At 35.5% G+C, this 17,064-nt stretch overlaps 2 protein-coding genes and 1 long non-coding RNA gene across 3 annotated transcripts; all 3 read left to right on the forward strand.

Annotated features, from left to right (window-relative positions):
* The first annotated feature begins 2,501 nt into the window (after window positions 1–2,501).
* On the forward strand, window positions 2,502–5,635 carry LOC114522760. The gene is made up of 3 exons (XR_003686942.1): window positions 2,502–2,739; window positions 2,935–2,985; window positions 5,588–5,635. It is a non-coding gene; the product is annotated as an uncharacterized LOC114522760 (long non-coding RNA).
* A 3,089-nt stretch (window positions 5,636–8,724) lies between these two features.
* Window positions 8,725–10,733, forward strand: LOC114522759 (limbic system-associated membrane protein-like). Its single transcript, XM_028543508.1, has 3 exons — window positions 8,725–8,924; window positions 9,727–9,993; window positions 10,259–10,733. Exons 2-3 carry the CDS (start codon window positions 9,891–9,893, stop codon window positions 10,591–10,593), a joined length of 438 nt encoding a protein of 145 aa, XP_028399309.1. The 5' UTR covers window positions 8,725–8,924; window positions 9,727–9,890; the 3' UTR covers window positions 10,594–10,733.
* Window positions 10,734–11,244: 511 nt separating this feature from the next.
* LOC114522762 lies at window positions 11,245–12,550 on the forward strand. Its single transcript, XM_028543510.1, has 3 exons — window positions 11,245–11,326; window positions 11,584–11,832; window positions 11,986–12,550. Exons 1-3 carry the CDS (start codon window positions 11,245–11,247, stop codon window positions 12,318–12,320), a joined length of 666 nt encoding a protein of 221 aa, XP_028399311.1. The 3' UTR covers window positions 12,321–12,550.
* The last annotated feature ends 4,514 nt before the right edge of the window (window positions 12,551–17,064 follow it).

Raw genomic sequence — 17,064 nt, forward strand, 5'->3', positions numbered from 1 at the left:
GTTACCGTGGAAGATCCAGGAACATTGGTATTAACTAATGTTGATAAAAACTATAATGGAACATATTACTTGATTCTTAAAGTAACTGGTGTTTTTGATCCTGAAAGGTCTGATGTTGCTATATTCATTGCAGGTAAGGTTCTAAAATGTGAGTGATAACTTATAGTAAGTAGGCCCTGATAACTTTTATATATATACATTGACAATTAATGTAAATATAAACCTAATAAACTTTATTCTGAATAATGCATGTGAATAATTATGTATGACTATAATTATAATATAAGCCTGACGACACTTTTGGTGAAATACAGGTCTGTGATTCTCAGCCACTCATTGCCATTGGCATTGCTTTTCCGCGAAGGAAAATTAAATATATTCATTTTCCTTCATTTTGCAATTGTTGACAGCTGCGCCAGGTATCCACGCCAAATGAAATTACTGCCTAATCAAGTTGTACAAATCGACACACGTACCAAGTTTATCATTCTGTGCTCGACTATGCATTGTATTTACTCTTATATTGGTAGTCCGAGCACGGGGCTTTTAGGCCTTTTTTCCACCTCAACGGTATCGTAGCGACACGTAGCGTATATCATTCTTTCCTGGGCACTCAGATAGGGCTATTGACTTTGAAACAAAGGAATACGCTACGGTTCACTACAATACAGTTGAAGTGGCACGCGTATACCAAATTCAGCCGTGCCATTAAGTGTAGTGTAAAAGGGGCTTTCACGAATCCTAAGACATTACAAGTTGAAGATAGAAAAAGTGTTTGTTATCAAAAAAATGAATGTAGTTTTAAATCCTTTCCCAGCATTTTAACTGGTTTCTGATATTTCAGAAAGACCAACAGCGAAACTGAATCGTTCTAGTCCGGTCAAACTAAATCAAGAAAGCAACTTCGCATGTTCATGCAGAGCTGAAAATGGTAACCCTCCAGCCAGTGTCACTTGGTATAATGAAAATGAAGTACAGTTAGTTCATGCGTACAGTGAGCAAACACTCATTCTTAAAAATGTTAGTGGAAAGGACAGTGGAACCTATAAATGTATGGCCCGAAGTCACACTTTGTCAAATAACATATCAATCGAAGTAATGGTAATACTAAATTGTAAGTATACAGTATTTTCAGTGTTTTACATCATTTTTATGTCATCTTTTTTCAATTTTGTGAATCCCATTGAAAGCAGGTGTCAATCACGCATGACCAGCAAATTTGATTTCATTTAAATTTCACATAGTGCTGGGCCTGAAAACGGAATTCCATTACCGTAGGTATTCAGAATAATATAATTATACTTATACAAATTTACTTCATAAAAAGGCGCAAATATAGAATGTCGATTACTAGTAAAACTTTACACCCCGGCAGAATTTGAAAACTATACAGAATATTCCCCGATATACCCAGTCCTCGATATACCCATCCCCCGATATACCCATCCCCCGATATACCCATCCCCCGAGGTCGACACTCGTGTTTTATTCAAAGAGCGTCTCCTTTTAAATGTGTTATTTCCTGATATTTTGTATAACCGGCGAAGTTAGAGTTAGGGTTCACTTTTGTAATCAACAGGTACGGCAAATAGCAAAAGTATGAAGGAATTCAAATGCATCCAGTTATAATATGAGTCTTTTTACTGCATGTATGTACGTGCCCTGGTTTACATGCCGTTTGGCGCCCCATTTTGGAGGGAATTATGGAGGAAATGATAAAACCATTGAAGTAAAACACAGGAAAGATAATCTGATATAAATCATGTATCAGTTTGAAACTCAAGATTGTATAGCGGTCAAATTTTAAACGCAACATGGCAGCAACACGAATTTTCAATAACTGTTGCTCATGTTAGAGCTAAAAATGGCGCCCCCATTTTTAGTTTTCTTGGTAAATCATGTATAGGCCAGTCCGCTCCTGTACTTGCTGTTATTTATAGCTGAGAGGTTTTGTTTTAACAGATAAACCAAATGTTACATCTGTCATATTCGAAACAGAAGAAGCTGTTCTTGGTAAACCATTTGTCGTTTCATGTGTATCAAATGGTCTTCCTGAACCAGTTTATTCCATATTCCTTAATGGTTCTCTGGTCAGTTCAAAAATGCCATACAGGATCCCAAAAGTAGAGTGGAAACATGCTGGGATATATAGATGCGATGCAAGAAATAAACTTGGAAGTCATTCAGGGTCTGCCAGTTTAACCGTAGTAGGTAAGGTTGAATATTTTTATTGAATTTTGTATCACTGTAAATTACAGACCAAAGCTTTCTTTTCAGTTAGACCTGGTTTCCATTTTGACTATCACTGAGGTAACAAATTCGCAAGAAAAAAAATTGTTTGTCGCCCCTGCTGATTATTTTTACATCACCTTAATTCATACTTATATATTTCAGAGAAGCCAAATCTGATTTTCCGGGATTGTACGAGTTCTGTCTATAAGAAACTGGTCATATAGTGGTATAGTATTATCCTCCTTTTAGATCCGATTCCACCAACAGTTATAAGTTTCACATCAATTCCAAAAAAGACTTTACTTGGAGAATCAGTTGTAATAACATGCGAAGCTCTTGCTGTTCCTCTACCAAGATACACCATAATCCATAACGATACTGTGGTCGTCAGTACCCACAAGACGTATATTATAACAGTTTTAAAATACAGTCAGGCTGGGTCCTACAAATGCATTGCAACAAATCAATTTGGAAATAGTTCACAGGCCTTCAATTTGTCTGTTGTTGGTAAGATATATCATTGCATTTGAGCCTGTAGTCCCATAGGTATACTTGCCTGATGAAAGTCACGTGAAGACGTGAAGAGGCGTGAAACTTTTAGTAGGGATGTAGGCTAAATCTGTTTTAGATATTTTAGAATACAGGAAAGCTATCACAGTATTTTCCAGGCATGCTCTCACAAGTCAGCATTTTAATTTACAGAGTTACCAACAACGAAGATTCCTGATACGAAGTCAAAAGCTTCTGCAAAAGGTGACGTATTCATAACATAGTGCATGTAATGAAGAAATCCCCATTGTGCAGTTTTATTCTAGGGATTTCTGCTAACAGCTTTACAGCAAATCATTTCGCGCACAGCAAAAAATCATTTTCTTATCGAGAAAATATGTCTTATCTTAAGAATTTTTTTCTTATGTAAAGAAAATTTTTCTTAAACCGAGAATTTTTTTATAACTCTAGGATATAAAATCTCGTTTATTAGAAAGTAATTTCTTAAAATAAGAAAGTCGTCAGCCCGGCACAGATTTACAGATTTTAACACAAGAAATTATATTCTTATGAATTTGAAATTTTTTTCTAAAACTGAGAAAATTATATCTTGATATAAGAAAGATTATCTTAACTTCTGAAATTCTCAATATGAGAAAATTAATCTTGAGCAATTTCCCAAATATTTCTTAAAATAAGAAAGCTTGCCTTATCTGATCCTCGTTTCAAGAAAATAATTTTTTGGAATAAGAAAATAGTAAGAAAACAAGAACTAATAGGGTATAAAAAAAAATATACAATAGAATTATTGTTATTTACAATGAACGAATGTCCGCCTCCCTTCATAAATTATATCTAGGTAAGTCTTATGTACAAATAATTTTTATAATATAGAAGCTCTTAAAAAACAAATTTCATCATGAGAGAAATGTGTCACATTTTGCCTTTCAATAGGTGTGCTTGGTTATTTGTTCTAAAAACACCACCTTAATTCGCTACCCATGTACAATATTATTTGATATACTAAAAGTAAGATTTACAATGCAAAAGTCAAGATTGATATTTTGAATTTTAATTACCATGGATGCAACATAACGTCGCGTGCGCGACATATCGCGCGTGATCACGGTCACGAAGAGCTAGCTAAAGGCATTGTGGGAAGAAGCGCGTCCTTTTCAAATTTTCTTCGCTGTTGTGTAACGCGTTCTCACTGATCGCTGATATTTTATCGATTTTTTTCAATTTATACGTTTTAATATGGATCAAGAAACGACAAGTTTGCTCGAACAAATCGCTAGTGTGGTCAAAGAATGCGAGCAGATATTGGAAGGTAATAATTTTGTTGAGTATTGATACAATCTAATAGTATTTAACCGAACGTACTCTAAAATTCGTTACGAACTAAACTCAAAATTCTGCTATTGATGAAATAATGCTAGTCATTTTACAATAGTAAATATCGCACGCTTAAGACTGACTTATAATTAGCTTAATCGTATTTTAGTATGTTGTTATTTGCGTTTTTAATATAATCCGATATTTGTACTGTGTGACCTGGGTCTGGTATCTAGATTCCTCTCCCCCACACATATTGCAATTGAAAAGTGGTACACCCTGGTAAATATTTCAATTTTTTACAGGAACTGGCATTGTATAAGATGAAGATATGCATGCAGGCTTTATGCTATGAATTGTTCAAAGATTACTGTATTTCCTGGAAATGGAAAAAAACAAGCCTTAAAGTAAGACTATTTTTAAGATGCATGTTTTTTACCACTGTAATGTTAGCTAATACATTAATTATTTTTTATTTTTATTTTTATTTTGCTAGATATGTTGCAAGTTTTGAAACTATATACATTAAAATTCTATTTGTCACAAATCACGATAAATCAATAGCATAACCATCTTCCAAACACCCAGGAGGCCTTGTTGTAACATGGATACATCTCCTAAAGAAGATTTCTGTGATATTTCCTGGCAAAAGTCCTCAAATAATTGAATTAGCTAGTCCATGAATTAGCTGCATGCATGTGAACCTATACAAAGGTATTAAGTAATGTATAAATAATATGAAACTTCTAATAGCGTCAGATGTAAATATACGTATTTTCACGACTTTGATTAAATGAGGCAATGTACAGCATTTTCGGTTTCATAGTCACATACAACAACGTTTTCTGATATAGAGTCAAAAAAGCTTTTGAAAAGTGCTAAGAATGCTTATCTTTAGCCGTGTTTACACTACAAGCCTGAGCCTGGCCTAGGCCTGGCTTTGGCCTAGATCTTCACAAGTTTTTTTACTTTGTGTAAACTTTATATTCTTTATATTCTCTGTATTTTTCCCGAAGATGTTTTAGTTTGTTGTTGCACTGTTTAGCAGTACGTAAAATCCCCTAGTCCGACAAGGCAGCTGAAAGTTTACCATAAATCACGTTGTTACGAATACTGTAGTTGTCCAATCCGTTCTGGACATTTTCTTCACCCCAAAGGTTTAGCAAAGCTTCAGTTTCCTCATCTGTCCAGTTCAAATTCAAATTCCATGTTTATTTGCTTTTCCCGCCAAAAAGCCAGGCTTGGGCCTGGCCTAGGCCACCTGTTATGATGGGCCTAGATTTCCTGGCGTAGGCCAGGCCTGGGCCAGGCCAAAGTGTGTTTACACTAGGAAGATCTAGGCCAAAGCCTGGCCTAGGCCAGGCTCAGGCTTGCAGTGTAAACACGGCTTTTGTCAGCAAATTTTCATGAGATCATGAACATTCATTCATCATTTGATCTGATGATTGGCAACCTTCTCTTCCCCAGTTAAATTACCGTAATAGTGAAATTTATTTAGTACGGCAAGATTTGCGTCCTTTTTGATTTTCAGAGATAACAGCTGCGTGGTATATTATTTTGGTTTTATTGCTGACCGGATTTACCATTGGATGTATTTTCTCTTTCATTATCTATCATTCCCGTCGAAAAATTCAAAGTAGAAAAACACAATCAAGCCCAGAGTCCCCAAATACAACATCTCGTGTTGATTCAACTTATCAAGAATTGGATCTGAGAAAAATGAACATAGAAGAGAATTATCAATCGTTGGCTGGGAATGCTGCTGCAAGAAACAACGTTGGAGATAAGGGTGATAACTCTACTTACACAGAACTGAACACATCCAGAGATGAGGGGAACAATTATCAATCCTTAACTTGATGTTAGAAGTCAGCTTATATAGCTAAGCCTTGTATTATTGCTTAATAAGGGCCTTTTTCGCCGGAAACCATGTAAATGGTTAGTCGTAAATTGTTACGTGTGTCAGAGCCACTAGGCCTTGTATTACGCACAACTGATTTTATTGTTTAGAGATCAACTTTCGAAGGAGATCGTTACTGACTTGCTACTCCAGATTATGTGCTCTGATTAACCAGATGTAGTCACTGATTTATATATATACCTGAAATTTTGGTACGCCGAAATTCGTGGCTCCTCCGGCAACCCGCCATTCTCGTTTTAATTCTATAAGAGCCTTTCTTACGCACCTCTGTACGCTGTGCGCAAGAGGGGTTCTGAGTACACGCGTAAAAACGCTCAGGTTGATGCAAGTTGATATAAACAGGATGGAGCAATGTTGTGCTGCCCACATTGTTCAGAGTTGTTATCAATATTGAACAATATTGTTACACCCGATTCAGTTTCAACAATCTTGTTCAATGTTGATAACAACTCTGAACAATGTGGGCAGCACAACATTGCTCCATCCTGTTTATATCAACTTGCATTAACCTGAGCGTTTTTCACGCGCGTGATCTAAGGTTTTTTATATTCAGCCAATCAGCCGCCAGAATTCTTGGGGAAACTACGAAACTTCATCCTGTCAAGAGATCATTAGTGCGCAGTAGAAATCTTAACCTCATGCTGGGCGATGCGCCAAAATTTTCGATGTACTATAGCATACATAATGTTAACGTAATCTGGTGATAATTGCTCCTCTTTTCCGAACTACACTTGGTTGAATTCTTGACTTGCAATCACGCAATCATCGGGACACACCACTGACACCAGACAATGCTGCTAACCCCTGGCAGGCCTGGCTAGTGCTTTCAACGAGGATTTAATGTTCTGTCGTGCGATATGAGCTACGACTTTAACTGACTATTTATCTACAGGAGGCGATATATGACTAATAAGCCGCTAGTGACAGTCGGTAGACGTGTTTCACGGATTAGAATACCGCTGTCCTCAGTATTGCTGGTATCGAATACCAAGTACTCATTATCACTCAGCCCTATAGAATGACTAAATTTCATTTTCAGATGAAAGACGGAAGTGTTGCACACCGGGCGTACAAATTATCAACAGAACATAAATTTTAAATTATTATTATATTTCATAGAAACGCTACTTAATTGTACCAGGTATAGACCATTTGTCTTATTAGCTAGTGTTGAATTCGAATATTGTCACAATATATAGACTGAGTTTTTATAACTCGTTTGTAATACAATATAAATTTGAGCTATTGTGGCTTGAAAATGAATAAGATTTTGTGTTGTATTTTCTATCACAAGTTACACTCAGATCGCAAGTCATTGTTTCTGAACAAGAATCCTGAGACCTGGAAGACACCGTAGAGACTGCAGTTAACTGCGTGAATGGTATCCTTTTCGCTAGGATAGCTTCTATTTGAAAGGCGACTCGGCAAATGACAAGCTGCTTAATCGATGCAACCTCGTTAGTATTTCGGTAGAATTGTATTGGCTGTTCTATTTGTTATCGTGCCCAGACCCCGTTTCACGCTTCCAATATTCATATTCCACTGCTAGATCACACTTCATGTTCCATTTTATTTTAAATGATGTATAGCTTGAAATTATTCACTCAGTAGTTTAGCCAGCCTGGAAATTTAGTCCCCGCTATGCTAAAATTGTGGTGTTCATTCCAGTGGCAGATTTAGGTGTAGTCAGAAAAATTACTACAGCTTCAAATCGCGATTACATTGGTTGGTTTTTATTTCAAAATATTCCCTTGAAATCCATAACCAGTAGCGTTGTTATTAAAGTGTTTTGAATTTAAAATTAAACTCTGTAATTTATTCTGACTACCCTGGATCTGCCACTGGTTCATTCATTCAATTTATTATCAATTACGTATACATGGTCAGGGACGGCAAATAAACGACAAGCAATTGCACGGATACATATATTTATATATGAACATGTCGCTATATCAAACCTGATATATGCAAAGGAATATTAATATGTATTGTTATTATTATAATAATTTGTATTTGTATTTTTTGTAGGTATGATTTTGTAGAGATGACTGGCTTTATTTTTTTCATTTCTTTTGGCATCAGCTTTGTTTCATTGCCATGTGAAGGTTTATTATAGTTTAATAAAGTTTCTCTTGTTCTCCTGGAACAATGACTGAAATATGACATAGCCCATATATGCACAGAATAGTGAGATACACAACTAACGCCTGCTCTAAGTTCTAAAAGATCACTGACACTCAAACTCATTGAGTGGAAGATCTCAATCATCTCATGAAGTTTCCACGGCTGTATTTCCTCTTCAATAAGAGCTTTTTATTTATATGTCCCACTCATGCAATAAGTGTTAGCGAAACTAAATTAGCTATATCGCTATATATAAAGCTCTTGTGTTAAATGTAATAGACGGAACTTAGTTGGAAAGTTGTGCATAAAACACAACTGTTATATGTCAGCCTTCCCTCTAACTATAATGAAGTTGTTTCATTTTTGAACCAATTAACCAACGTTATTCTTATTATGCTCCCATGCAAAATCACACGTTTCAGGTTACATGTTTAGTATTTCACACAACCTTGAAAAGAAAATGTATTTTACAAATTTAAGATTTGTTTTTTAGGGGTAATCACACAACCACCAGATGGAACCACGTTGTTCTTTTCACCTGACCAGTCAAAAGCAGAAATAGTTTGGTCATTCAGTGATGAAATAACAAAAGTTCGTTTCAGGGATTGGTCTTTTGAAAGTAGTGATGGATCAATACAATCACTAGCAGAAATACAAAATGATGGCAAACCAAAAATAGTTACCAAAAAATTGCTTGGGATTGAAATACGAAAGCCAGCAACATTGATTTTAAACAAAGTTAATGAAAGTTATAATGGAACATACCAGTTTGCACTTAAAACAGCTCTAACGACCATATCTTCTGTTTCCGTTTTTATCACAAGTAAGTTTTTTATAGTTGCAATGTAAGTTCAGTTGATGCCTGTATGATATGTACAGTACATACATATACATGTGCATGGATTTTTACAACTCCCAATGCAGAATATTATCAATAACTATTTATACCATAAAGAGTAAAAATGAGAACAGCGCTGTGAACTATGCAGATTATTTGCTAAATGATTGTTATGACCATAGCTGACCTGACATTCCCCTCTTAATTGTTTGTTTCTACATATCTATATATTGGTATATGTTCGAAATCATTTAACTTGCATGTTTTAACTCCTATATATATGTCAAGTCTTTAACCTCGAGAAAACATCTATAAACACTTATCATTTTGCATATATTATTATATAGAAATGTAACACAAAATATTATGCTAGTTATTATACAAAATTATAACACGTATATAAGACAGGCTGCTCAGTTTCATCTTGTCGGATTTTACTTCTCGAGAATCATTATTAACTAAAACTGTCGGTTTTTACGTCTAAAACTAGTTGATTTTACAAATTTTCATGAATGAGAGAATATTAGATGGACAAATGGAAGAAAAGCCATCTGGAGGAGAATATCAAAAATGGCAATACCTTGTTTAATGACGGCATGCAAGAGTCTCTTTCTATGCGATTTATTTAAAAGAAATATAACTTTACATAGATATATGAAAGAGGAAAACGCCATACGTTATATGATATGGCCATTATGGGCATACCATTAGCAAGCTAGCTAAAAAACGATTGAATTTTCATTAGTTACATTAACATTTGAAATATTTCAATGATATTGTATTTCAGAAACGCCATTGGTAACAGTCAATTGTTCCCGTTATGTCAGAAAAAATATAAGCGATGTCTTCTCGTGTCCATGCGAAGGACAAGGTGGCAATCCTCCTGCCAGAGTTACCTGGTATAAAGATAATAAAAAGATTAGCGACACAGGAAAAGAAAGTCAATTATTAATGTTCCGTGTCAACAGTAAAAGTGATAGTGGGGAGTATACTTGTGAAGCTAAAAGCCACGAAAACGCAGTGAATAAAACAGTTATTGAGTTGATTGTGAATTGTAAGTTTTTATAATTTTTATTTCAATCAAATATCGCACCGAAAATGATGCTTAATTAATATATAATTTGGCAGTTGTTATATTCATTTATCACATGTAGTCTATGTTTCTTTATACACCATATCATATATATGACAGTATATTTATCTTATAAAAAAGAGGCAGTGTTGACCCTGGAACCCGGTATAAAAAAAGGGCAGTGTTAACCCCGGGACATAGTCTAATGACATCCTTACAACAACAATTGAAATAAATTTCTTTGTAGATCCACCTGAAGAGACAAAAATAACGTTTACAAGAAACGCTGATAAATCAGTTACTGTAAAATGTTCAGCTCAGGGGGAACCTGCACCAAGCTATAAAATATTCTTCAATGATACTAAGTTACTGGCCAGTAGCAATACCTATAAAATACCTGAGGTGAACAATAATACTGTTGGATATTATAAATGTGTTGCAAAGAACATTCTTGGAGCTGATTCTTCACAGCCAAAATATTTATCCATAACAGGTAAGCTATTCATTTTCTCGAGATGTAGGAGCACGTGCAGATCAATTATTTGTCTGAGATTCAAAGGGTTTTTTGAGAGTTTTGGATAATTGTATTCTAAAATTGCCATTCTTTGCCTATTAGCTCATTTATATACAACATTGCTGACTAGGAGTAGAAAAATATTTTCCCACATGCAAGTACACCCTAAACCTATTTAAATTATCTAAGATTTTTACGACTGGTATTAAAATGATACGACTAGTATTAAAAACGCTTTTCATGTTTTCACCTAGCCTCCGCCGCAGGCATCTCTTAGGTTTTAAATTATATTAGACATGGTAACCCATGCCTAATATAATATATACGTAAAAGATCCCTGCGGATGAGGCTAGTTTTCGCCTTTAATTTTATCCACACCCAGCTAACAATTAAATAATCCGGGCGAAACCCGAGGAAGATTTTATCCCGAGGAGTAATTTTTGGTGGAATACCCCGAGTAACTATAACTAGTAGCTATTTTATACCGAACCCCGTATGACAACGAACCAAATTTTGCATCAACTTTTGATTTCCTGCTCAACTTCCTGTTGACATCCAGCTTCTGCCATTTATGCTGCAAAAATTTGACAACGGACTGGGTACGAGAGAGTTATTCGAAACTGGAATACCCCGCTCAAGCCCCGGTAAAAACACCCAGGGTATGAATAATCAAGAAACGAAGATGTATTTTTTCTATAAATTGTCTTTATGAAAAAAGGATGTTTGCGAATTTCATTTCTATGACAATTCAAGGACCACCAGCAACAACAAGCACGATTCCTACCAAAGGCAATGGAACAGGTATAACACGACACGGTCGTACATTTTAACTCTATTTACTGCATTGTGAAGCAGCCAAATTATACGGGACTCGGGCCAGGGATAATAGCCCCGATTTAACCCCCTCTCTATGCTATATTTACTATACATACATATGAAAGTTGAATTTAGGAATATCTCAAACAACCTATATCAGTTTTTGTATTTCTAAGAGGTACGGACGTGTAAATAACTAGTCGTTAGTATCTGCTTACCCATTTGTATTTTGTTTTTCACAGTTAAACCTAATGAGATGTCTATTAGATTTACACCAGAAAAAGGTGTACTTGGTAAATCACTTGTCGTATTGTGTAATTCCAATGGTATCCCCAAACCGGCTTACACTATATTTCATAATGGTAGTGTAGTCAGTTTTGAAATGGCATATTCCGTAAGTGAAGTGAAGCTGAATGATGCTGGTACATATGAATGCCTCGCGAAGAATACATTGGGGAATGTCACAGCCTCGTCTTTTTTAACCGTTTCAGGTAAATTAATTACTGTGACAGTCAGTAAACTGATTAATGCATTTAATTGGACAACTGAAATTTTCTATAAAAACTGTTCATTGGTCAGTCCAGGCCAGGCAAATTATTTAATAAGTGAATAATAATTTTACAGATGTCCATTTTCTTATTTAGACCAATCATGTTATAATTGTAACGGCAGTTCTGGAACGAAATGGCATATCATTGTTGTGACGTTGGTGTCTGGAATTATCATTGGCGTTATTATTTCCTACATTGTCTCATGTTCTCGTCTTAAGTTCAGAAATAGAAAACCTCAAAATACAAACCCTGAACCTGCGACATCTGAAGTTAATACAAACTATCAAGAACTTGATCTTAGAAAAATCAACACGGAAGACAATTATCAATCTTTAGCAAAAAACGACGGTGCAAAGAACGATGACTCTACTTACACGCAGTTAAGCAGCACCAGAGATCAAGAAAACAATTATCAATCGTTAACTTAAAATAGGAATGCTTTATATTTTTTGAAAATTTTTCTCGTCGTTCATGTCCCTTAGGTCAGTGTTAGGTCAGTGATACATACATTGGCTGAACCATCTCTTCTAGAATGAGAATAATTCCCTGCATGGCGCATTCACACATGGTATATACGCAAAGCACACTACGTAAACGTGATCATTGTCAAATATCGTGATGTCATAACTTTCTCTATAACCAAATAAATTGTATTTCAACACGCAACAGGGGCGCTGTCGAAGGGTAGTGGGGGCCTTCTCCCCTCATGGCAATTTTTCCTGTTGCACTGCCACCGAACATTGTCAAACTTTGTTTGGTTTTTTGTTACGTTACAGTCTTTACTGAAGAAACGCGGGTAAAAAACGTCTATAGAGCTGAAGTGACTGTGAAGCGAACCCCTTCAGCATGGTACGCCCATGAATTGATTCTTAATTAAGACCAATCTTTGGAAAACTAAGGAAATTCAAAGTTTTGCTAAGGAAGCGTCAATGTGGCCACTCCTATCGAAAACATGGGCAGGCGCAGCCCGGTCAAGTCGGGTACCGCATACTATCTTATGTATATAATTATTATACAAATCCAAATCCATAACGATACTGTGGTCGTCAGTACCCACAAGACGTATATTAGCTATAACAGTTTTAAAGTACAGTCAGGCTGGGTCCTACAAATGCATTGCAACAAATCAATTTGGAACTAGTTCACAGACCTTCAATTTGTCTGTTGTTGGTAAGATAGATCATCAATGCATTTGAGCTGTAGTCCCATACGTACACTTGCCTGATGAAAGTCTCGTGAAGACGTGAACAGGCGTGAAAATTTTAGTAGGGATGTAGTCTAAATCTATTTTAGATATTTTAGAATACAGGAAAGCTATCACAGTATTTTTCAGGCATGCTCTCACAATGTCCAGCATTTTCATTTACAGAGTTAACAGCAACGAAGATTCTTGATATGAAGTCAAAAGCTTCTGCAAAAGGTGACGTATTCATAACATAGTGCATGTAATGAAGATATCCCCATTGAACAGTTTTATTCTGGGAATTTCTGCTAACAGCTTCACAGCAAATCATGTCGCATCGGTGCATTTGAGCCATCAGTTTCGACCTAAATCTCTTGAGTCTTGACCAAGGACCTTAGGTCATAAATATGATCGTCCAGGCGATAAAATTGATATAATCTAATCCATCATCACCTTAACTTTAACCTTAACCCGCACTGCCTGAATAAAGTATAGAGCAATTTTTTACGAAAATCCAAGTTCCACACCTCAGGTTTCAGAGCTTCAACATGGTATTCACCTGAGAAGATGCACGTTGATGCTCGGTGTGAAACTTCTAATAGCGTCCGATGTAAATATACGTATATTTTCACGTATTTTCACGTCAGAGGAGGCAATGTACAGCAACGTTTTCTAATATAGAGTCAAAAAAGTTTTTGAAAAAAAGTGCTTTAAAAGTGCTTATCTTTGTCAGCAAATTTCCATGAGATCATGAACATTCATTCGTCATTTGATCTGATGGTTGGCAACCTTCTTTTCCCCAATTAAATTACCGTAATAGTGAAATTTATTTAGAACGGCAAGATTTGCGTCCTTCTTGATTTTCAGAGATAACAGCTGCGTGGTATATCATGCTGGTTTCGTGAGCCTTCACCGCGCTCGTACGATAATTCTTTTCCATAAGACCAGGAAGCATTTGGAGGGCAATGGGTCCGAATGGGTTTATAAGCAATTTAGAATTTCTCATATCCACAACTCATCGCGTGAGAGTGATTTTCATCATACATTACAGTATGTAAAGGAAAAGGTAGATAAGAAAGATTTCGAATGATAACACGCAGTAATTACTGGCAGTTACTTGACACCCGATACCGCTGTCCGCAATATCGCTGGTATCGAATACTAAGTACTCATTATCACTCAGCCCTATAGAATGACTAAATTTCATTTTCAGATGAAAGACGGAAGTGTTGCACACCGGGCGTACAAATTATCAACAGAACATAAATTTTAAATTATTATTATATTTCACAGGAACGCTACTTGTAACAGGTATATACAATTTGGCTTATTAGCTAGTGTTGAATTGGAATATTGTCACAATATATAGACTGTGTTTTCATATATAGATTTGACATATTCTGGCTTGAAAATTATTAAGATTTTGTGTTGTATTTTCTATCACAAGTTACACTAAGATCGCAAGTCATTGTTTCAGAACAAGAATCCTGAGACCTGGAAGACACCGTAGAGACTGCAGTTAACTGCGTGAATGGTATCCTTTTCGCTGGAATAGCTTCTATTTGAGAGGCGACTCTGCTTAATCGGCACAACCTTGTTAGTATTTCGGTTGAATTGTATTGGCTGTTCTATTTGTTATCGTGCCCAGACCCCGTTTCACGCTTCCAATATTCATATTCCACTACTAGATCACCCTTTATGTTCCCTTTTATTTTATTTTAAACGATGTATAGATTGAAATTATTTACTCAGTGGTTTAGCCAGCCTGGGGAATTAGTCCCTGCTATGCTAAAATTTTAGTGTTCATTCCAGTGGCAGATCTAGGTGTAGTCAGAAAAATTACTACAGCTTCAAATCGCGATTACATTGGTTGGTTTTTATTTTAAAATATTCCCATGAAATCCATAACCATGCAGTAGCGTTGTTATTAAGGTGTTTTGAATTTAAAATTAAACTTTGTAATTTATTCTGACTACCCTAGATCCGCCACTGGTTAATTCATTCAATTTATTATCAATTAGTCAGGCACGGCAAATAAACGACAAGCAATTGCACGGATACATAGTTTATATATGAACATCTCGCTATATCAAACCTGATATATGCAAAGGAATATTAATTTGTATTGTTATTATAATAATCGGCACAACCTCGTTAGTATTTCGGTAGAATTGTATTGGCTGTTTTATTTGTTATCGTGCCCAGACCCCGTTTCACGCTTCCAATATTCATATTCCACTACTAGATGACCCTTTATGTTCCCTTTTATTTTAAACGATGTATAGATTGAAATTATTTACTCAGTAGTTTAGCCAGCCTGGAAATTTTGTCCTCGCTATGCTAAAATTTTGGTCGGTTCATTTAATTTCAATTGGTCAGGCACGGCAAATAAACAACTATGCAATTGCACGGGTACATATACTGATTTATATATGAGCCTCGCTATATCAAACCTGATATACGCAAAGGAATAATAATATATGCATTATTATTATAATAATTTGTATTTGTATTATTTTTTGTAGGTATGATTTTGTAAACATGACTGGCTTTATTTTTTTCATTTCTTTTGGCATTAGCTTTGTTTCATTGCCGTGTGAAGGTGGAATATAGTTTAATAAAGTTTCCCTCGCATAATTTTTTCCCGAAAAATAAGGTCGTAGTTTTCAATTAGTAATATGGATTGCTTCTTTTCTTTTCTGTGTACTTCTTCAAGTATTAAACCCTAGGGCGTGGCTAAGACCCTGACAATGGGAGGGGGCGGTCGCAATTAAAGAGGGTCGGGCATCATTCCTGCGCGGGGGAAAATAATGATCACTGTTATATAGTATTATTCCGCCTGGAATTCTACATTTCCAAAATATGGTTTTTCCAATAATTTGAGAGGGATTTGCCCTTGTCTACGCCCATTAGTTGTTCTCCTTGTTCTTTTGCTGGAATAAATACTCATAACCCATGCATAAAACAGTGGGTAAAATAGTTGCGTAAAATACAACTGTAATACCAAAACTTGTGTGGACTTCTTTCTAACTATTTTACACAATCTTGGAAAACAAAAGTATTTTAAATGCATCTGATTTGCTTTCTTAGGAACAATTATACCACCATCAGATGGGACCACATTGTTCTTTTCACCTGACCAGTCAAATGCAGAAATAGTTTGGTCATTCAGTGATAAAATATCAGATGTGCGTTCACGGGATTGGTCTTTTATGAGTAGTGATGGATCATTACAAGCACTAGCAGAAATACAAGATGATGGCACACCAAAAATACTTACCAAAAAATTGCTTGGGATTGAAATACGAAAACCAGCAACATTGATTTTAAACAAAGTTAATGAAAGTTATAATCGAACATACCAGTTTGCACTTAAAACAGCTCTAACGACCACATCTTCTGTTTCGGTTTTTATCACAAGTAAGTTTTTTATAGTTGCAATGTAAGTTCGGTTGATGCCAGTATGATATGTACAGTACATACATATACATGTGCATGGATTTTTACAACTCCCAATGCAGAATATTATCAATAACTATTTATACCATAAAGTCGAAAAGTCAAGTAAAAATGAGGACACCGCACAGGTACCGTATATAATAAGGGATATAGCCCATCTAAACGGACCGAGGTTTGTTGAAAGAATATTATTACTTTCTTCTGAATATGATTCTATAAAACCAATAGAGTTTACAATTATATCCAATTCACAATATCGGAATAACCTGCCTTGTTACTTTTGTTTCTCTGGACACGGGCGTATATACTGTATATTTATATAATCAATTAAAAATACCCTCAATAGTAAGTAACTTCTTAGCATATTTTTACTTAGATAGTTTTGTCTATTCATTGTTCATGACTAAGAACAAAAGTATAACTATGCATATGAGTTCTTCGAAATAGTGAATTGGGTACAACGGGTTGGTCTATTAGGCTAAAATTAATTGTTATACACTGAAAAATAGGAGGAAACTTCACTGCATGGG

The sequence above is a fragment of the Dendronephthya gigantea genome, unplaced genomic scaffold, assembly GCF_004324835.1.
Source record: "Dendronephthya gigantea isolate DGI-Jeju-01 unplaced genomic scaffold, DenGig_1.0 000024F, whole genome shotgun sequence".
NCBI lineage: Eukaryota > Metazoa > Cnidaria > Anthozoa > Malacalcyonacea > Nephtheidae > Dendronephthya > Dendronephthya gigantea.